Genomic DNA, 21,899 nt, shown 5'->3' with positions numbered 1-21,899 from the left:
CATTTTGGTCCTCTTTTATATAATTTTAACCACCATGTACTTTTATTGTGAAAGATATAAAGGAAGCTAAATTGTTTATACTCATATGCTTGTGTGTACTTCAAGCACAGTGACTGCCGACGTCCGGACATGGAGTCACAGGTATCTAAGTCATCCTACTTGTAATAGTGACCTTACTATACAAAACTCACACTAGATCATATATAGACGTCGGCGCTGCAGTTGCGCTTTCTGTTAAGAAATTCCCATCAACTCTTATCGTTCAAATCAAGCTAGCTCACGAGTAGTCCCAAGGCTTGATTTCGCTTTTGACAGTTGCTACAGGAAGTTCCTAATTGAAACAACCTGTTCAGACTTTTGATAGACAAAGCTATTTTTGTGTGTTTTTCCTTTAAGTCTACTTTATTTTTTTCTTGGCCTGTCGTTGGTAAGCAAATAGCTTGGTTTGTTGACATAAGTCAGGCTTTGCTGATGCACGTTCCATTCGTGCCAGCTGGCTAGTTCCTTGTTTTGAAAATGCGCAGAGCATTGTTCTCCTGGCGACAAATGGTGCCAACTGCACGTAGTTTGAGAGGTTGTGCTGCGTGTTGTCAGGTGATTAGCAACCCAGAGGAAATCTCCAGAGTCTACAGACAGCTCAGCCTCTTCCCCTCACTCAGCAAGGCGGACGTGGGACCCGTCATCACCTCTCAGTACGGTGGCAAATACAGCAACATCTACACAGGTTTGTTTGTGCGAACGTTGAGGAATTCTCATCCCACCATGATCACTAACATCGATCTTGAATACCTTCTGCAGAATGGAGCCAGCGGGACCTGGAGAGGAACGAGAATGTCAAGTTTTGCAAACAGTACGTTGTGTTCCATGATGACAAGTCTGTGGTCTTTTCAGCCCCATCAGGAACCTGTACTGAGGTCCAAGGAGTGTATGTATGCATTTTGCAGTTGTTTCCAAGTGATTTTGAATGAGCTCTAATAGATACATGTTCTGCCTCCATGTCAGGTTGCTAAGTAAAGATTCCCCATCTGGCGAATCGAAGGCCGTTATCAGAAAAAGCGTAGTAAAGGGAGAGGAGAGCCAGTTTCTGGAGGTTTGATGTTTTGCTTATATTTTCGAGCAGTGGCGCTTATTTTCTTACTTTTAACCAAGGATCACTATAGCACTTAGATTTTCAAGGACTAGCGCAGTAGTTGTTAACCTAGATCGAACCCTAAGGGTTCGGTGAGTAGATCTAAAGAGTTCGGCGAGACCTTCGACACAGAGGTCAAAACGCACCCAACTCCCCGCGTCAGTTCGGGATGAGACACCCTGCAAGACCATCACTAGCTGCCGATGATCACGTCCCATTGCTTGGCTAATTGGTGCTGTTGGAAATTTTGTGCGCTCAGTAGTCAACCTGCGTCTGAATTTGATAAAACTTCTTTTAGGTTTGGTGAATGTGCATATGAAACTAGGAGGGTCCAGGACCTCCAACAAAGTCCAGAACCACTGGACTAGAATGAAGACAGCACTGAATACAGTTGTGTAGTACGCATAAGTGTTCGACAAAACAAAACATTTCTAAAAAGTGTGCGTATTTATAAAATGTCAATTTTCTGTACTTCTAATTTGTCGTTCCTAGTTTGTGAATGTAAAACTGCTCCAAGAGACCGCACAATACTTTGTAATATATTTGAAATATAAGGCCAGGTATCGGCCCAGCTAATGCTTGTTTCTGTACTTTGTGATCCCTAGTAAACACAAGAATATTTAGTGCTTGGGCTGGGTTATATGGTCCAAAAATTACATCTTTTTTTTCTCAATTTTAAAATATTTATTTTCAAAGTAATAAACCTAACAAACATTTATTTAAGTCTTCTATAATTTATATTAAATTGATCCATTCAAAAATAAAACCTGTGCAGAATGTTGAGACAAAAATTATAAAACTGATTTTATAATACAGTACTAAAACTGTAACGTGTAGTTTCAACACAAGCTTTCAAAATATGTTTTTTTTAGACCCTCGTCTGCGGTCTCCTGTCAAAGTTTGTATTTTTCCCGTTGCCCAGTTAAAAGATACATACTCCTCTGGCAGTGTCAGTCCAAAATGAACATTACCTTTTGTGATGGCTGAATTTTTGATAAAGCTCCAGACTTATTGTATTTTACAGGTTCTTGCAGATTGCTATTATTTGTTCGGTTTTACATGTTTTTCATCTGTGTTTTGTTTTCATTTACCGTAGTCTTTGAAGCTGACATCCTATTTATCTTATAATGCAATGACTTTATTCTCCAGATCTGGAATAAAAACATGAAAAGCATCAACCTCACAGCCTTAAAGAAGCATGGGAAAGTTTATGAAGATGGTAAGTTGCGCCAAGAATGCGATTACTAAGATTATATTAAGACCTCGAATGACTTTCCAATTTCTGATGAAAAATATTTCTCACTTGGACTTTAAGTCATGCAATAACCTCAGTGTGTCTTTTGTGTATGCAGAGCTTTTTGGTTGCCTGGTGTGGTCCCAGTCTGAGACACACCTCCTGTATGTGGCTGAAAAAAAGAGACCCAAGGCAAAGTCTTACTTTCAGGTGTGTTAGCAAGTACATAACCAACATGATGCAACTTCAATGCAAAGCTAGTCTTTTCCTTCCTTTCAAATTGCATCTGGTCATGTAACTTAAGTTTTGTATATTTGTCCTTGTAGTAGTAATAATAAATATACTAATCCAAACGACAGGTGTTCAGTATAATTAACATGCGGTAGACTATTTGAATTACTTCAGAATCCAACTAGGATTAAGTAACTGATAGATACAATGAAAAGAGAAATGTCATTAGACTAATAATAGCACGTAAGCATGTTCGTCTGTTGGAAGTTAATGATAGCAGCAAATAAAATCATACGTTGAGACGATATAGAGTAGACTCCATACTGAGCAATGCCAATCTCTACAAATGACTTAGAAACCCATTTGAATCTCAACTCTAAAAACGTCAATCTTGACCATCGCCATCAAGTACTGTATGTCATACACCAATCGGCCAAACGAGGGCGGCAGAGGGAAGTAATTGAGAGGGGGATCTGGAATGTCGTCATAGAGACTTTTTCTTCACTTTTCCATAATTGGGCATTACTTTGCATTTTAGACTACCGACCTACTATCGTTTCAATTTTAAAATGAATTGGACATCTATAAATCGGTATATCATTACAATGTGATTTTCCTTTACCGCTTTTACGCATTTTAGCGTCCCCCGGAGTCCCTGCCGTCATTAGAACCTGCTTAGTTGGCCCTTTGGGGCGGCGCGTCACATGAGCTATGAACCAAGTTCTTCTAACAATGCCATTCACACACGCAATTGCACTTTTTATCTGACTTTCTGATTGTAGGCAGAATCTTCAGCGTTGTCATCTGCGGTGGATGAGGACGAGCCTCTGAGATCAGAGGAAAAAGAAGCTGTCAAAGTAGAGCCAATAAAGCACTGTTTCTGATTCAGTTTGATTGTTCTTGTCAGTGTTATGTTGCTAATTCCAGTTTTCTTTCCCCCTTGTTTGACCTGAAGGGAGAGCAGTTTGTCTACTATGAGGACTGGGGAGAGGCACTGGTTCATAAGAGCACACCGGTACTCTGTGTCGTGGACATTGAGGGGAACAATGTGTCTGTACTGGAAGGAGTGCCTGAGAACATCTCACCAGGACAGGTTGGTGCATGATGTACCTTTAATTTCAACAAACTAATAAGACTAGCTTAGCTTTGTTACCAGTTCAAATAATTAAACAGTACGTTAAGAAATTATGCCATATCAAGGACAGTACATTAATGTCAACTCCAATTTGTGTTTGAACCATTTTTTTGCGTGGTTGTGTTTATTCAATTTCATTACTCCAGTGAAAACAAAGCACCAATGTGCGTTGTTCAAAAATGTAATCTGGATCAAAATGATTTGGAATAGGAAAATAAAACTGAATCCGAGGGCGTTTCACAAACCTTTGATGGTATTGTATAGAAACAAATACACTGTGGCTATATTGAAGAAGTCTTACATTTGCTTGACAAGATTTGCTGTATTGTCTTCCTGAAATCTGTCCTGAAATCTTACCCCTACCCGAATCAGGATACATTTTTTTTTCTTCATCAAAGTTTTCCAGATCATACTAAAACACTTTGACAACACAAACTGAACCTTGATCCAGATTTAAAGTAGGATTGGATTACGTGCTTTAATCCCATTTCAGAACCTCCTTCTCTTTTTGAATAACTTGATTTCAAAATTTCGGTCAGTTGTGACAAACTGGTTGCAGTTTCTTGTTCAAAGTCAAGGCTTCCCTTGGTGTGTGCAGGCATTTTGGTCTCCAGGTGACACAGGCGTGGTGTTTGTTGGATGGTGTCACGAACCGTTCAGACTTGGACTCAGGTCCTGTCCCAACAGAAGGTGATTTCATCTTCATTATTATTAGTGCGTATTTACTATGTTGAAAAGAAAATCCTCATTTGGTACATTTCTGCTTTTTTTTTTTTTTTTAATGTCTTGTTTTTTTTTTTTTTTACTCAGGTCATCTTTGTACTACGTGGATCTCACTGAAGGGAAATGTGGTCAGTGCAGTTATCTTAAGAGCCACTACTCAAATTTAGCCATGATTTATTTTTATTGATTACTCATTTTATTGAATATTTTGTTCTTATCAGAGCAGTTGTCATCCGGAAACAGTGCAGTATTCTCTCCCAGGCTGAGCCCAGACCAGTGCAGGATTACCTACCTAGAAAATACTCTCTATGGACCACACATGCAGTGTAGCCGGTTGTGCATGGTAAAGTGAGAATTATTGATTTCTACTTTTTTTTTTCTTCTTTTGGTTAACTGGAAGCATTCAATAGTATCAATGAATGTGTTTTCATGCGTTGAAATACCTCAAATATTGGCAATATTCAACAACAGCAGGAGTGCTCAAACTTTTTGTAAGGACTATATTATTTATTTTTCCTGGTCTGAATATTCATTTTAGTATGACTGGTATACCAAGAAGACCACAGTGGTTGTGGACATTTTGAAGCGACCAAGAGAAGGTAAGTAACATTTGTTGGTCATTTTATTGCACATTTTTGGTCGTAAAATGTGTTCTGAATGTTTGTGCAGATGGCTTCACTGGCATCTATTGCAGTCAGTTGCCACCTAAATGCTGGTCGGCGGATAGTCAGCGGATTCTTGTTGCTTCTCCTCAGCGCACCCGCAAGGTCCTTCTCATTTCATCATTCTAAATAGACTTTTTTCACTCACACGTTGTCCTTGTCTAAATGTTGTCCTCTTTCTCTGTTAAAGGAGATCCTGATGGTGGATATCAATACTGGGAATGTTACCTCTTTGACTTCAAGTGAGCTAATACGTAAAGAAAATGCTTGTCCCCTTTAAGTAACATGACTGAATGGGTTCATCTTTTAATGTGTCTACATCTTTATGGTTTATGTGCCGTTTGTCCTGTCTCACTTCTTTATTTCGGCATGGTGATAATATGAATTCTTACCTAGATTATGGAGCATTTATAAGTTTCACTGACTGTCCGTGAGATTGATGAGGTGTGCTTACAGTTTGATGTGTTTTGAAGGCACACATTGACACAAGGGCTAATTTTGACTGTCTAGAAGTTTACCAAAACCTCTTAAATGTATTTTCCAATGTGTTTCACAATGGAACCAAATCATTGATGATTTACTATGCAACATTTATGCATATTTTACAGAAGGAGCAATATTTTAGGGAAAAGTTCTGTAGTGCCCAAGGGACTAAAACTTTAATCCCCAAATTTTCTTTTGAATAATGTTATCTGGTGCCCCACCAGTCTAAACATGGCATTCTGATTAATACTCTGTTTGTGGAATTATGAAAAAAGCAACAAAATCCACCTCAGAGACCGGCCATTTTGTCACTTGCTGTTCATTGAATATGTCATCATAGTTTCTCAGGGCTTCCAACCAATCACGGTTAAGCTTGGGAAACAGGTGAGCCGTGATTGGTCATCACCTGAGACCTGAGCATCTGTGATGTCATTTTCATGTGCCTGCAAGTAGCATAAAGGCCACTTCCTGATATGGATAAAAACAGGATTTTGCACAAACACAATATTAATCAGATTGCCATGTTTAGATGGATGTCCACCAGTCCCCAAATTTCTTTTAAGGATCCCATTCCAATTCCAGTACTCATGTTTGTGGTCAAACGTATTCCCGTGTTGTGTACTGTAGAGTCTGGCATGGGTGCCTGGAATCTTTTGACTGTAGAGCGAGATTTGATCGTGGCAAGCTGCTCTTCTCCAAACTGCCCTCCAATTCTGGTAACTATCTTAGGTCTTTAGTCAAGCATGGCATATCCCAGCAGGATTTGAATTCATTGTTTCTTTTCTCATGTCCAGAGAGTGGGTTTTCTTCCGACCAGAGATTCTGAGGAAGAAGTAGCCTGGATTACACTGGAGGACTCTCAGACAATATCGGAAATCGATTGGCAGATCTTGACGTTCACCCCTCCCTCAGAGCAAGACAACAGCCAATACCGTAAGAGTACAAATCTATCCTTGGTTTTATTACGTTGTATTTCAAAATGTACATATTGAATGGATTCTGACTATGAAACTATGGGACTATGGGATGCTGTGTCATCAGGTAAATGACTAGCTAGTGCAAAGTGCTTTGAATACCAAAAGTAGAAAAGCACTATGTAAATGAAAGTCTCTTTACCATTTACCCAAGCAGGCACTAGTATTTGGCAATATTTTCAAAACACAATTATAAAAACAAATGTACCATCAAAAGTATTGCAAAGGGAGATACTGATCAAACCAAAAATATTGTTAAATATGTGGATTGTTTACTTGAAAATCTAGTGGGTGTCTGAACTTATTGGTATTTAATTATTTATGAGGCGTATTTGCCATTTTCTATTTTCCAGCTGGCCTTGACTTTGAAGCTTTACTGATTAAACCAAAGGAGGTGAAGGACGGTGTCAAGCTGCCTCTTATTGTGTCGCCTCACGGTTGGTGCTTATACTCACTTAAATTAGTCTTATTTGTCTCCTAGTGTATTGTTCTACAAAAATAGGAGATGGTAAACATGACTTCAGTCATGCATTATTCTTACGCCTTACATATTGTAACAGTCACTACCATTGGCTGCTGTAGCTATTGTAGATCGTTTTTTACTGGGCTGGCAATGAACAAGTTGACTCGTTCACTTCCGTTGACAAGTCAAAAGTTTTAAATGTGCTGGTAGTCACACTGTTGCACATGAATAATTTTTAATATTGATGTACTATGACTAACACATGAATGTTGAAAACTAAAATAATGTATTGCCATAGGAGGTCCACACTCTGTGACTGTTGCAGACTGGCTTCTTTCCCCTGCTGTGCAATGCAGGTTGGGCTTTGCTGTATTGTTAGGTAAGCTCAAATCTTGAGGGCTTTAGAAACCTTAGGATGTTACACCTTATATGTGCCAAAACCAATGCCAAACCCTGGCAACTTTTGCATATACAACAAGCCAGTGCTAGGCCAACTGTCAACAAAGTAGGTTGTACTGTACAATTTCTCATGAATTAATGAACTAGTACTCTGGAAATATATTGATAATTTGTGCTATATATGTGTTTTACTATAGATTACACAGTTTATGTATTGGTGTATCGTGATCGTTTTCTGACACGTTTATATTATTATTCTAAAAGTCCTAAGGCCTGTAATTAAACTAAGGGAGTGGGATTTGTTTAACTATTTTTCCAATTATTCTAGACTTATTAACAAGTAATATATGACATAAGTTTGATTTATTGCAGAGGAAAAAAAAATCTGTAGTGAAAGGGTTAATTGGACAGCCAAGTGGCAAAATGGCAGCCTTTTGGAAAATAAATGGTTTTGGCTTCTTAATTCATATTCCACAAACGCAGTAAGTATTATTCAGCATGTCATGTTGATACTAGTGGAGGTTACATGAAATATTTATGTATACTTCCTGATTATTTAAAATTGACAATTTACGTATCCATACTTGTTTTTGTCTTACTTGTTTTCAGTGAACTATCGTGGATCACTTGGATTTGGCCTTGACAATATCGTCTCATTGCCCGGCAATGTTGGCGCACAGGATGTCAAAGATGTGCAAGTAAAATAACATGCTGTTATGTCAGAATATTTGATACCGTTTTTTTCACTTCGATATTAGAACTGATACTCAACTCTTGATAGCACTAGTTATTTTGATTTAGTAAATTAATGCTAAAAATCAAAGACAGGTCATTTTTGTAAAAGACATATATATTCTAAAATAGCATTATCCTTTAAATTAGAAAATTGGAAATTAATGACTACGTGCTATTCTTGTATTCCTATTCCTAATTCCTAATTTGTGATCATAAAACCGCTTCAAGAGAATGGCTGACACTAGTGTGAAGGGGGATGCCAAATGCCTTCTATTTCCTTGGGGGAGGACTTTGCAAAAAAGGGTATAGTTGAAAAGCGCCACCCTAACTCACGCATTCTCAAAGACATTTTTTTTTTTTTTTTTGGAGGGGGGGTGGCAGACATTCAATCCCCTTATATATTGTAATTGGTTACTTACACTTTGATTTTTTTTTTTCTTTTAAAACTGTACGGGTCATTCAATGCTTGCCCTCTTGAAAAAAAAAAAGATCTAAAACTATGTCTGTGGGATTGAATGAGTGAATAATCTTTTCTTTGTTTGTGTAATGACAGTTGTGTACCACATTGTAAAAAAAAAAAAATAAAATAAAAAAATTGCTATTTTCAGCAGTAAAATACCGGCAACTTGGTTGCCGTAAAAATACAGTTAAATTACGGTAACACATTTTTTACATTTATGGTAAAAAATTGTATTGATACTGTTGACTTTGTAAAATCAACATTTTTGTTACTGCAAATGTACAAAATGTGTTAGCGTAACGACCGCTACTTTTCTGGCATCCAAGTTGTCTGTATTTTACCATAAAAAACGTTTTTTTTGTTTTTTTTTAACAGTTTCAGGTTCTACACCAATAGCGTTGCATGTTGTTTTGATGTTTTTCACCATCAGTTTGCTGTTGAGAGCGTTCTGAAAGGAGATGAGTTTGATGGGCAGAAACTGGCAGTTTCAGGAGGTTCCCACGGTGGATTCTTAGCCTGTCATCTCATCGGCCAATATCCGGGCTACTACAAGGCCTGTGTGGCCCTCAATCCTGTCGTCAATTTGGCCTCTATGGTTTGCACCACGGACATCCCAGACTGGTATCGTGTGACATGTGTGTCTTGTTTGCGTGGACTGAAGCGTTGTTGCTCACCGTTTAGTGATTAATAAAAAATACATACTTTCCGGGAATAGAACCTCCTATCTTTGACTTTGTTGATTGTTTCTGATTTTTCCAGGTGCGTAATTGAGGCCGGCTCTGAATACAGTACAGACAGTTTGTATGAACCAGCTCTTTGGGAACAAATGTTGAACAAGTCACCAATCAAACTTACAGCACAGGTAAGAGCACCAATGGTTTGTCCATTATATTGTCTATATTATTTCTTCTCCTGGAACCTAGCCTATTTATGTGTGTGTCAATTTTGTCTCGGCAAGAAAGTTAATAAAATGCACTCAAACACATGAGACCTGATTGGAAAGGCCAGGATGTCCTTGTTTGAGCACATGAGGACTTGGTAGGATAGCTTCAATGAGTCAAAAGAGAGAGATCAAAATCAGACGTCCACTAGAGTGGACACAAATGAATAGGCGGCCTCTCATAGGAGGTTTCGAATGATATGCAGTATCAGCGGTAGATAACTTCTGTTAAAGCATCCGTCAACATGTTGTTGCATTAACGCAGGTGCAGACACCGGTCTTGCTGGTACTCGGAGAAGACGACAAGCGTGTGCCCCACAAACAAGGAATCGAATATTACAGAGCTTTGAAAGAAAAGAAAGTGCCTGTCCGGTAAGCATTTTGTCCGACTTGCGGGCTCTGTCGTATGAGTTGTTTATTCGCTGACGCTCTGACATTTGCCGTATAGTTTGCTGATGTACCCTGGAAACAACCACTCCCTGTCCAATGTGGATGCGGAGTCCGATAGCTTCATGAACAGCACGCTATGGATCATCAAACACATGTGTGAGTGATTAGGCTGGAAGAAAAGATTTCTTTGCTTGTGCAAAAGATGAGGATTTTTTTTCTTGATCTTGGGACCTTGTGAAGCCAAAGCAAATTCATGGTCTGAGACCAAAACATACCTTTTATTAATTGGATTCTGTCTGTGTCTATGGTGATAACAATATCTTCTACAATCTGTATGACTATTTTTAAAATGTCTAATTCTACTAAAACTTGAATAAACTTGGCTGTTTGAAACAAAATGAATTGCTGCTGTTAATCCATTAAAATGCATTTATAAATGTCAGCACAAGTCTTTTACATTTGTAATTTGATCAATGAAAATGTAATTATGCCAGACTGACTTAGAATTTTTAGAAGATACTGTATATGTAGTTTACTTCCTAATTTCATAGATTGGACTGGATGTCCTTGGCCCACGTTAAGTGAACTCAAACATACTATGTGTGCATGGAAAATGAATTTCAAATGTAATGACGCCCGTGTAGGTTTAATCATCTCATCACACCCATAGGTGTGATTGTAATGATGATGACGCTGATTATGACAAAACGATCAAATCATACCGCACTCGTCTGTGCGCAGCAGTCACACGTGCCTCCAGTTGGGAGCGTGCGTCCAGTCACTTCGTAAATCGGCAGCAGAGGTCACGCGCGTAAATTAATGAGCTGAAGAGATGACGGACACAAGAGCAGAAAGCCGTTTAATAGATGTAAATCAAAACGGCATCGTGTTGATGTTGACATCCTGACACGGTTGTTGTTTAACTTTTGAACATACAGTACCAGACTGAGTCAAATATGTCTCCTGTGGGTCTGATGTCAGTTCTCATTGGAAAAAAACAAGTATGGGGTAAGAGTTTTCTAAAATCTCATAAATTTATGTTCAACTAAATTATAGGATGTGGTCCTTGATTGATTACTGGAAAATGATCTGTTATTTGGTGTATTGAGTTTCTACTTGTTTTGAACTTAACAAAAAAAGTATCCTTTGTTTTTATTTGAAAATCAAAATGCTTAATGGAAGCAGCCCCTACAGAAGACATCTTACTTTCAAATCACGTGTGTGGCGATAATTTGGTTTCCCAGTTGAACAACTGAATGGTAAACTATTCGCATATCAGAAAAAGACAGTTTGTAAAAACAAAACAAAAAAAGTACACCAACCGCCACAGCTAATAGCTGCATGCATTTTGTTTACCTGGGTCATCCGCTAAAAAAAATTAGCCGGTAAGAAAAGAACCTCTCCTGTTTCCACCCGAGCTTGTTAGTTTTCTTGCAGTCTGCTCATCAAAAAGAAAATTAAGAAAATTGAATTATTTTTACTGGGCATTATTTTATTGTTAAGATTGTTATTTGTTTTTTTGGACTGAATCTCGTGAGGCATCTCGAGAGACTTGGCCCTTGCTCATCTATCCAATAAAGGGCCTATATTTTCTTGCTACTGTCACCGAATAATATCCTTTGTTTGAATAATATCACTTGATCAAGTAACGTCTAACATTTTATACTAGTAAAGCCATAAAAGTATTCAATCATTCCTGCTGATATTTTAGTTCGATGTCGGTATCGCACAGTCCTCTTGCCTGCAACTTCCAAGATCAAACCGTGAGTTGAAAAGTTGTATCACGGACAACAGGCCAATATTTAGCAAAACACAAACTTTACAATGTGAAGGTCAGACTGTAAAAAGAAAAGAAATTCTCACTTTTTTTTTTTACATTTTTTAATGCTTTGCGACTAAGCTACAAAGATAGAGCACATTTCAAACCCTCCCAAATCCTTTCACGATTGTATGATTTACGGATGTCGCAGAAGGCCTTTTTGGAGCACTTTGCGTTGGGAGGGTTTGTCCGCCGTCACTTTCACGGATATGCGCATCTGTGTCCAGCTGCAAGGCGGAGAAAGCACAATATGTCTCAATGCAAATACTGTATGATATTTTTTGCAATTAATTAAATATGAAGAAAGTCTATTTTTTGACAGTTGTAAGCTCATTTTTAAACCAAAAGATTGGGCGGCCACTCACTAAAAGTGTGACGGCAGACTTGGCCAGATTGGCAAACTTCGGAATGAGGCAGACAGATTGGAAAAATCACGGCACAGCAAGTGCATGTCAGAGCTTCACCTAAGGGGTGTGGTTAGAATGATATTTTGATATTTCAACTGATATGTTTTCATATTGCAACATTACATTATGAATTATATTGCGACACTTACCAGCTATGACCAGCATGGCGATGCTAGAGCCCAAATCATCCACTTCATTTTGTTGTTCACCACAGTAGCCTGTTGTCAACTTGTCGGTTTGGGTTTCTTTCACTCGATGATCTCTTCACTGAAATGTGGTCTTTTATACATTAGTATCATTCATTATCTCTTATTTACTCACGGTGTTGGCTTAGTGAGTAGAGCCAAGCAAATATTTTCTCAGCAAAGACATTAATTTGGCTTGAAAAGGATTCAGTAGATCATGAAATGAATTTTGTTTGCAGCATATATATGAGCAGAGGAGTTCAATTTGGGACGGGTTCTACAAACTGCATTCAGTTGAAGTTGGGAAATTGTGTAAAATGTTAAGAAAAGCAAAATACGGCGATTTGAAAATCCTTCTCAACCCATATTCAATTGAATACGCTACAAAGAAAACATATTTCATGTTCAAACTGACACACTTAATTGTTTTTTGCCAAATAATAATTAATTCAGAATTTTGTTTTTATTTACATTTTACACAATTCCCCAACTTCAACTTTTGGATAATCCGTATTTTAAAGAGGGATGGGGTGAGATAAAATCCCACCAAGCGGGAAGCCTAACTCGGTTGACACCACGGGAATGATGAACGAAATGTGATTTTTGCAAAATCTGTTATATAAAATAATACCTAACTTTATTGTTCAAGACTTCGCATTGTTTTCTTTTTAATGAGCAGACTGCAACAAAATTAAAGTGTACATCTGGAGCGTGGAAGGAAAAAAAAAGTTCATCCAGAAAAATGGTAGCACGTTTTGGTTACACTGGCTTTATTAGTGCCTACCGAATCTTGCTCTCCGAGACGTCATAGCGGCAGATATTTGCGACTGAATATTACAATATTTCAAAACAAAATTGCACAGCTTGTATCAAGTCGAGACTTGTGACTGACCAGGAGCAAAAAATTGTGCAGTCCAGTGCAGTGCAAAGAATGACATGCACACGGGAACAACTATAAATTAACCTGAGTGTCCAAATTAAAACATTGGCGTCGATAGGTTATTTGGTATGATAACAATTATTTTGAAGTCCCACCATATTTGGCGGCATATTTTACTGTTTTGCAGAGCGATAACAAAGAGTACATTTTCTTAATATAGTATTTTTCTAATCTTACGAGATCTTATCATGCGAGATCTCGTCCCAGCCCTACAAATGAATTGTGTGACCAAATATCGAAACCTGCGGAACAACTTTCTGCGGAGGAGGTCAAATCATCTTAAAAACAAATATCAAATGTTTGCTGAAATTGTGTTTTGATTCAACACGATAATAATTCTGCTCGTCCGTGAGACTACAGACTACAGATATTGACTGTTGGTTGGCAGGATTTCCAATGATTTGGACAATTTCAAATTAAACTAGGTCTCATGATTATAAACTGATTTAAAAAATGAATTTGAATTAATTTTATAATTGTAGAGTTTTGGATTAACCAATAAATTGTTGCGGTTCTATTGTCGTTGTAAACAATGATGATGATTTCGTCATACATGGTACCAAATATATATTGTATATTTGGTGAATGTCATTAAAAGCAGGGCATTTGCAGATCCATCGTGGATCCTCAGAGCTTTACCTGAAGATATAAAGCGAAATATAATATATCTATATTTTTTTTTTACTTACAGTATGTGGGCCGAATAACAAGATAGCTGTTTGAATTGCCTTATGGCTGTTCACAGGTGCGGGTGGAGCCTTCAAACCAAACGTATTATGTTGCCTTCAAAGCAAACATGCACTTGTCATCCATCCAAATAACAAATGATTTAAGTTTACTGAGGGTGAGATATTTGTAATATTTTTGTTTGCGTGTGGTTAAAATGTTGTAAAATGTTATGTTTCCCTTCTTCCTTTCCAAATGTCAATTTGCAATTTCAAATTAGGTAGTCAATAGATGTTTTTTTCAGGGTACAAAATAGGAGTGACCCCACCTAAAAAATGAAGTGTCCTTTTACGTAATCCTCTTATACATGTTGGTATTTCATAATTGGGCCTACACATTATTTTGGTGACAAAGATGAAGTAGAAATAGTTTGCGGAGTGGGGCTGGCCCATTGAGTTTCTTGTAAATGGCTTGATCTTTTTAACTGTTTTTTTTCTGACTCAGTTGATGTCATTGGAGTTGTGATGATAATTTTGACCAGTGACAGTTTCAGATCTGTAGGTTGTGCAGCAGAGACAGGGTGTTGCCAGTATGCAACTCTGAGGGACTGTACAGCTAATTTTAATTGTGCATTCAAATTCAGCGTATGGCAATGATTTGCTTAATTTACTGAAAGGTGTGCTGCTCACTTTTGCAAAATCTCTCTTCCTCTGAAGCAAACATGGTATCACAAGCTTCATTTTGTCCTTTCCCACTTGAACGATGTTAAAATCCATCGGCTGATGTGGTCCTAAACATTTAATGTCAACTTTTTTGCTCATATGGCAAAGTGCCAAATTTAGTCTTTATTAAAGCATCTACATCATTCATAATGATGAGTTGCTTTTTTTGTCCTTTTGGTTACAATGAAAACTGAGCTAGCTTGCTGCCGCTATCTGCCAAAATGAACACATTTTTTACGTCTTGAATCTGACTTATGTCCAATATTTGAATGGGCTGATTTCACTCCTTTCGGGTGGAGGGAGGATCCGACTCAAGCTACTGTGTGAACTCTCTTGGACATACTCAAGCACAAGTACATTAGAAATGTTCAACTTCTACACTCCATTACACCGTACATTGACGTTTCTCGTTATAATCATCTGTTCTGCTAACTCCTACTTCACAATTAATTTTATATGTAATTTCATCACACGCGTGTGATGTTGATGACGAAACGGCCGAATCTTACCATTATTATCTGTGGACAGCAAACCTACCGCGCGCGCGCCTGTAGTTGGGAGCGCGCGTCCACGCGAGCGCCAGTCACTTGGTAAATCGGCAGCAGAGGTCACGCACGCACGCGCACAAGATGCTGAGCTGAGGAGATGACAGACACCGTGATGGAGTAGTCCACTCCAAATAGGCGGAGGAGCCGTGAGTACGCGTGTTCTCTTTTTTTGCGGCTTTTAGCATGCCTCAAACGCATGCACGACGTCTGTATATGCGGATAGAGATTAATTATTATGTAAAGCGCCGGACTCGTTTAGCATGTAACCAGCCGTGCGCGCATTTGAGCAAGAAACTAATCCCCCCTCGTGCGGTTGTTGTGGAGTTGCGCGAAGGCAACGGCAGTATGCACGAGGCAGCTTGATACTTTTATGCCGCAAAACAGTGGACGGAAATGTGTTGGGAAGGAGTCCAGGTGTCTATTAGTGACGTCACTCGGTCAAGCTACAAGTTGTTCTGGGCAACAGCTGTGGCCATCACGACAAACGGGAAATCAAGGCAAGTGACTTGCTACACTCTTACGATTGATTTTGCTTATAGTTTTGTGGTTGCTTGTCTCCAATAGATGACTTGATTCTAAACCAATGCCCCCCCGGCCAAAATCCCCCAACGTTACTTTTGTAGCAACGTTTTGCACGGGGTTGATATCCCACAAAGCATCCAAAAGCTAAAACATCGTGTGCAACAATGACAGATGAGAGATTGACAGCTGCATTATGACTGACATTCAGATTGAACCAATCAGTCAATTGGTTGTTGTGCAGTGAGCATCAAGGTCCAATCCTCTAGGATTAGAGGAGGGATCGCTTTGGATTTGCCTATGATTTACAGGCCTTTCCAATATCTGGCCCATCACATATCGTTGTGTTTTTCGATGGTCCGAGGGCGTCACTGTTGGAGAAAATCCTCTTCGGGGTTCCGTTGGGAGTTTGAATCTTGTCTGTGCTTTCTGTGCTTATGTGGGTTTTACTGGTGTTCACTCCCACCTTCCACAAACACGTTTCATACGTGATTTAACTGAATGTGCGTTCAAATGCTTGCTTGTCTGTAGCGGCCCTGTGCCCTGTCAAAAGTGGGTCATTCCACGTCCTTTCATGAAATACCTCCCATCTGACCGTCTCAGAATGTCCTGTAAAACTTCCCATACAAAAATACACTTGTTTACAAGAAAATCTCAGTTTTGCAAAAGTGACAAAATGCTTGAGTGGTTTACAATGCATGTTTACGATAGTTTCTTACTCATTGCCATCCATATTCTGACACTGCTTTTCCTTACCATGAAAAAAACAAACAAAATATCTAGAATTTGATGAAAGATTCTTAAAAACACAGTTTTGGGATTGAATGCGTTAATTGCGACATTTAAGCAAATCATGTACAAGCAATGAAAACTAAGTTTACATTAAAACAGTTTTTAAATGGGTATACTTTAGTGTTCAAATTTGTTTCCAGATGACTCTTTTTTTTTTTTGTAGTTGTTAATGAAGCATACCTATTAAAATAATTGTTTGTTGGGTTTTTACCCACCAGTTCAGGGTGCACCCCACCTACTGCCCCAAAACAGCTGTCATAAGTTCATAAATTTGACAAATTTAAATTTTGATCAACGCCTGAATATTGGCTGTGATGGATTACTTTAATGTTTTTAAGTTAAGCTCATGTTTTCTTTTTTCAGTGTTTTCTTGTGAAAAACTGTTAAATGAAGGTTAATTGAGATGGTTTTTGCATCGTACTCTGAAAATCAATTTTTGAAACAGTGATGTGTGGAAAATCAGCTCAGTCGGTAGCCTTCAAATTTTCTATAGTGTATATTTGTCCCTAATAACCTGCAGAGACGGAATGTCAGGGGTGAAGCACAGTTATATTTTCATGTGGCTTGGCATTATCTTGCTGAAAAAGTGGCTGAGCTCCCAGTTTATCTGGTATCATCTTAAGCATTCTGCAAAATAAGGTTTCTCCGAGATGATGAGTTTATTTAAAAAAAAAAAAAATACAATTTGTATTATGCTCAACCTTACCTTTTCTGAAGATCAAATTCTTGTTAAAGTCATATTAAAAATGTGAGGATGGTTTGCCACATTCTATTTTTTTAATTCAAACGATGAATCAGTTATCATAAGGAAATTAATTTGATCATGGATTGGGTGCCTATTGATTAATTAATGGACGCATCTTTCTATTTTGTCGTCAAGGGTCCATGATGTCCGGTGCTGCTCCTGAAGCCAGGCCATGGCGGGTTGCTATCTTTGCGAGCCCTGTTGCCTGTTGCCTATGGCAACCACTTTCTGTTATGAGGACAAAACACTGTAAGTCTGATCCTCAAGCCCTGACAAACCCACGATGGGCAAATGAACATTGAGAGGCCACGACTTGGCCGTTTCAATCCTCGAATCCACAAAGGGATACAAAACCGTCAACCTTAAGTTTCTTATCAAAATGCCAAATTTTGCCATCTGAAAATGCCTCTAAATATTCGAGCCAAGCCGGCGCAGAACAAGCTGTCCGCTGCCTCGAAGAGCAGCGGCCACACAGATGGCCATGCATCTCATTCACGCGTTTCAAGGTCCGCAAAACAGGCCAAAGGTAAACAGTCCAAGACCGCTTCGACACCAGGCTGCCGCTCAGGACTTGAACCTGGCTCGGTGTCCACGCCTGTTTCAAAAGAACCCAGAGGTCAAGGGTCAATATCTAGGCTCAGTTCAAAGAAACCCGGCGCGGTAATAGGTACAAAGGAGACCCGCGGATCGGCGACTGCCCCGGGGGGTAAAACTCTCTCGATGGAAAACATCCAGTCCTTAAACGCGGCCTACGGAACTTCAGGCGCGTACTCCTGTGAGCGGGACGCTTTGGAAAGTTACCCCAAAGGCACCATGACACTTGGAAGGAACACCAGCCGCTTCTCCTACAGCGGCCGCGGTCCTGGTGCGGGCAACAGCCCAAACACGAACTCCTCCGAACCGAACCACCTGTCCAACCACTGCGGCGATGAGCAAAACTTTCATTCAGTAGAGACATCCAGTCTCCGGAGGCATTCCGGGAGACGTCCGCAGGCACAGGACTCGAACGCCCACCAAGAGCTTCCGGCATCTGACCTCCAGGTTCAGCTGAGAGCGCTTCGGAGGGAAAACGACAACCTGAGAAGAGAGTTGGATGGAAGGACAGGCCACGGGAGTAACAGCGTCAACTTCTGGAGGCCGGATGTCAAAAAAGACAATGGCATCAGGCCGGAGGACGGAGTGAGGACCTCTATCCTCAAAGATTGTTACAGAGTCGATCAAGATAACATTCAGGTAAGTCACAACTACGGAACATTAAGGCCAGGGACGGAAAAAAAGAGTTTACGTACTTTTATTTCAGAATTCTCAGAATTATCCATTTTCAGGTGTTCTTTGTTATTCTGATAAAAAAAAGGGGAAATACTCACTTTATTCACAGCATACTCATGTGAAAGTGAGAATCCAGACGTCTGAAATATAATTCTGAATCCCCACTTAAAATTGTGACATTCAACGTGAAAATTCTGACGATTCTCAGATTCACTATGCATTATTCTCAGAATTCAGAGAGAAAAGACAGAATGTTCACTTTGACGTGAGGAATTTGACATCAACTAAAACTGAGATTCCCTTTAACGCGGGATTTCGTCCATCAAATGTAAGTCAGAAAAATTTAAGTGATATTTCTGAGAATACATTCAGATAAATTAATAGTGAGAATCCTCACTTTGGAATGAGAAGTCTGACTTTTCAGAATGCTGAAGTTTTTAAGTTTATTTTGCTCAGTGAATTTGAGAATGAAGTAAGAATTCTGACTTCACAGTGAGAATTCTGAGCAATTGTCAGTATTCTGTCAACTATCTGAAATTAAAGCCAGAATTTTGACTTCAAAGTTAGAAGGCTCAGTTTAGAGTGAGAATTTTAAAGTCCAATGCATCTGTGAATTTTGAGATGTTTTTTCTTGAAATGTTTCAAAATTGTGATTTCTGCTTTTTTTTCCTCAATAGCTCAAAAGGTCACCTGTATAGAACTCATGTAATTTGTTTGAAAGAAGTTCACATGCTGCAAAATGAACCATTCACACAAATATTAGTGCACTTTGCAGCACATGAGTCAATAGTGATGTCCACAGCAAGTCATACACAAGTACAGAAATTGCGTGTTATCCTGCGCATCTCATGTGGACGTCATTGCTATCATACCTTCTGTGTGGCCGCCTCCAAGTGTGCAAAAAAAGCGACTTTCCACTTTCTTGAAAAGATGCTGTCAAGGCTCAGTGCTTGAGTTTCCATGGAAACGAGCCTTAGTGGTTGCCACGCTCAAACTACTTCTCAAGGCTGTTTGGAGTCCCAAATATCAGGCAATAGAAAGGACAAAGTAAGCCTAAGGTTCAAACGTGAACAAAAAACAACAACACATATTAACAAATGTCACAGGAAGATGTATTAAAATAATAGAATGAAATTAAATGTAGCATCTGTCATCATCATCTTCATAGTGCCACCACTTGTATCTCTTTGTCCATTGTGGTATAAAAGTCCACTTTATACTAGGAATTTCAACTCCGCAACATTGAAATTATTGTAACATTTACACATTCATACATTCAATTATTAACTTGCAAAATCATTTCTTTATCTACTTTTAGACTTCTCGAATGAGTTCCAACCTTATTGTAATTTCTCTGTGTGTGGCACATCACCTTGATCGTTCCAGTGTGGATGATTCATTTTCTGTATAATTTTTCTTCTGAGTGACCTTGCGAAGATCAGAGTTGCTTGATTTGCATAAAAAATGTCGCTTTCTCCCTCAGCTGTGCCAGGCAGACTTGCACCGAACCATCTGGTTGCATAATATGTGCACACACAAAGTTTCCGCATTTTGAATTGGTACTCGTTTTTAGTATCTTGAAGTGTACTGTCAGGGAGGGATGTCGCCACTCCCACCTTCATCTCAACTCTCTTGGAAAAGGAAATATGCAAATGAATTATGACTTTTTTTTCAGGACAAAAACGATCAAATCTCTTAATTACGCTGATTTTTTATTGTACGGCACCTGTTGCCACGGTTCGGCCCAGCATATTATTTTTTTGGGTGAACATACATATATATATATATATATATATATATATATATATATATATATATATATATATATATATATATATATATATATATATATTTGGTGCATGTCAGAATGTAAGAAGAAAGCTCACCGTTTTTGTCTTTTCTTTCCATTTTTTAATGCTTTCCAACTAAGTTACAAAGAAGAAAGCACCAATTTCAAACCTTTCTTGCTCTTATGATTCATAGATGTCACAGAAGGAACATTTTGGAGTACTTTGTTTTAGGGGGGATTGTCTGCTGTCACTTTCACAGATCTGCTGCGTCTTCCTGGTCCCGGTTAGCTACAAGACAGAGAAAGCAAATATTTGCTACCATGCTTTATTCAATATGAAGACAGTATATATGACTTTTCTGACAGTTCTAAACTTTTTTTTTTTTTTTAAACAAAAGAGGACCTTGTGCAGCTACGCACTTGGTAAGTCGCAGCATTCTCGACCAGGTTCACATTTAATTTGGTGTTTTGGATTGTGATTTAACGTACTCAGCCAAACTCTTTACTACAGTAGAAGAATCACACCTTGATTTTTTGCTTACTATTCTTTCCCGAAGCTTCCTTTGACGGTTCAGGAGCTCCAGGAGGAGCTGAGGGCCCACAGGGAGATGAACAGCCGTCTGCAGCAAGGCCCATCCGCTTCCTGTTGTGACATTCGTACGGAGCAGCACCACAGAGGAGGTCTCAGTCCCTGCCATACTCCCCGAGAATGCCCCAGCAATCTCCACAGTCCCGCACCAAAGAACAGCCCGAGAGCCAGCCCGTCCAACACGTACAATCCGAGGCAACAGGAAGCCGATGTCATAGTTCACAGCTCCAGCCTTGACTGCACCCGACCCTTAGCAACGCAGAGCGTCAGCCCGGCCGGCACCCTTCATCCTGGGTCAAAGCACAGCCCAAATCAAGCGGCGGTCCCCAGCCCCATTTTGGGCCGCCGTCGCAGCCCCTGTCAGGTGCCGGGCTGCGACGGCTTCTCTTCGCCGCCTTTGGACCCGCCACATGAGAATTTGGTGCATCTGCAGACGGAGCACGAGCGTCAGGCCAAGGAGCTGAGCCAGCTTAGGAAAACGATGGAGGAGATGGAGATGAGAATCGACTTTCAAAAGCAGACGCTGGGCGCCAGAGACGAGAGCATCCAGAGGCTTTTGGAGATGCTTCAGATTCAAGGGCAGGGGCAAGGTCACGGACAGTGGACCCGGGGTCACAGATCGGGCATCTTAGCTGTGGCTGCGCAGGAAGCTGAAGCGCAACTGGAAAACATGCACGTAAGAGAGGTGAGTTTTGTTCCATGTTCTCACATTTGGAATTTGGGTGAAAAATCGGATAATTTAAGGCTGTTTGAAAAAAACAAAATGGATGTATGGCAGAGCTGAGAAAAAACATAGTTGCATCGGCCCATTGACGAAACAGCCACCTTTCGGCCATCGTCTCCACATATTTGCAGTGTGCTTTACACATGGGTCAATACAGAAGGACTGACTGTTATCCACTACTGTCTTTTTCTCCACATTTTGATGAAAATATGAAAATGCATGTAATA

At 39.4% G+C, this 21,899-nt stretch overlaps 2 protein-coding genes and 1 long non-coding RNA gene across 5 annotated transcripts in view; 2 read left to right on the top strand and 1 right to left on the bottom strand.

The window, feature by feature from the left end:
• The first annotated feature begins 48 nt into the window (after window positions 1-48).
• LOC148427129 (acylamino-acid-releasing enzyme-like) lies at window positions 49-10,400 on the top strand. Of its 2 annotated transcripts, XM_088407395.1 has the most exons (23): window positions 49-141; window positions 595-724; window positions 799-925; window positions 1,003-1,090; window positions 2,279-2,348; window positions 2,482-2,573; window positions 3,377-3,451; window positions 3,550-3,687; window positions 4,328-4,419; window positions 4,540-4,580; window positions 4,674-4,795; window positions 4,991-5,051; window positions 5,122-5,219; window positions 5,305-5,356; window positions 6,225-6,313; window positions 6,392-6,530; window positions 6,925-7,008; window positions 7,333-7,413; window positions 8,043-8,131; window positions 9,059-9,249; window positions 9,388-9,490; window positions 9,834-9,940; window positions 10,017-10,400. In XM_088407395.1, the coding sequence occupies exons 1-23, from the start codon at window positions 130-132 to the stop codon at window positions 10,120-10,122; spliced, it is 2,187 nt and encodes a 728-aa protein (XP_088263521.1). In that variant the 5' UTR covers window positions 49-129; the 3' UTR covers window positions 10,123-10,400. The 2 variants fall into 2 exon arrangements, with proteins under 2 accessions (XP_088263521.1, XP_088263519.1); XM_088407393.1 differs by lacking the exon at window positions 49-141 and having other exon boundaries at window positions 502-724.
• A 1,431-nt stretch (window positions 10,401-11,831) lies between these two features.
• On the bottom strand, window positions 11,832-15,590 carry LOC148427128 (uncharacterized). Its single transcript, XR_015864856.1, has 4 exons — window positions 15,207-15,590; window positions 12,334-12,451; window positions 12,143-12,241; window positions 11,832-12,004 (listed from the first exon to the last, which is right to left on the bottom strand). It is a non-coding gene; the product is annotated as an uncharacterized LOC148427128 (long non-coding RNA).
• The window catches only part of LOC148427127 (ERC protein 2-like), a 147,956-nt gene continuing 141,326 nt past the window's right edge, over window positions 15,270-21,899 (top strand). For both annotated transcript variants that reach the window (XM_088408408.1, XM_088408409.1), the window contains exons 1-3: window positions 15,270-15,391; window positions 17,437-18,534; window positions 20,917-21,633. In XM_088408408.1, coding sequence (XP_088264534.1) covers window positions 17,704-18,534; window positions 20,917-21,633 — 1,548 coding nt within the window. In that variant the 5' untranslated portion in view covers window positions 15,270-15,391; window positions 17,437-17,703. The remainder of the gene's footprint in view (window positions 15,392-17,436; window positions 18,535-20,916; window positions 21,634-21,899) is intronic.

The sequence above is a fragment of the Hippichthys cyanospilos genome, chromosome 2 (genome assembly GCF_059441005.1).
Source record: "Hippichthys cyanospilos isolate Australia breed blue-spotted pipefish chromosome 2, RoL_Hcya_1.0, whole genome shotgun sequence".
Classification (NCBI taxonomy): Eukaryota; Metazoa; Chordata; class Actinopteri; order Syngnathiformes; family Syngnathidae; genus Hippichthys; species Hippichthys cyanospilos.
This window is presented reverse-complemented; position numbering and strand designations above follow the sequence as displayed.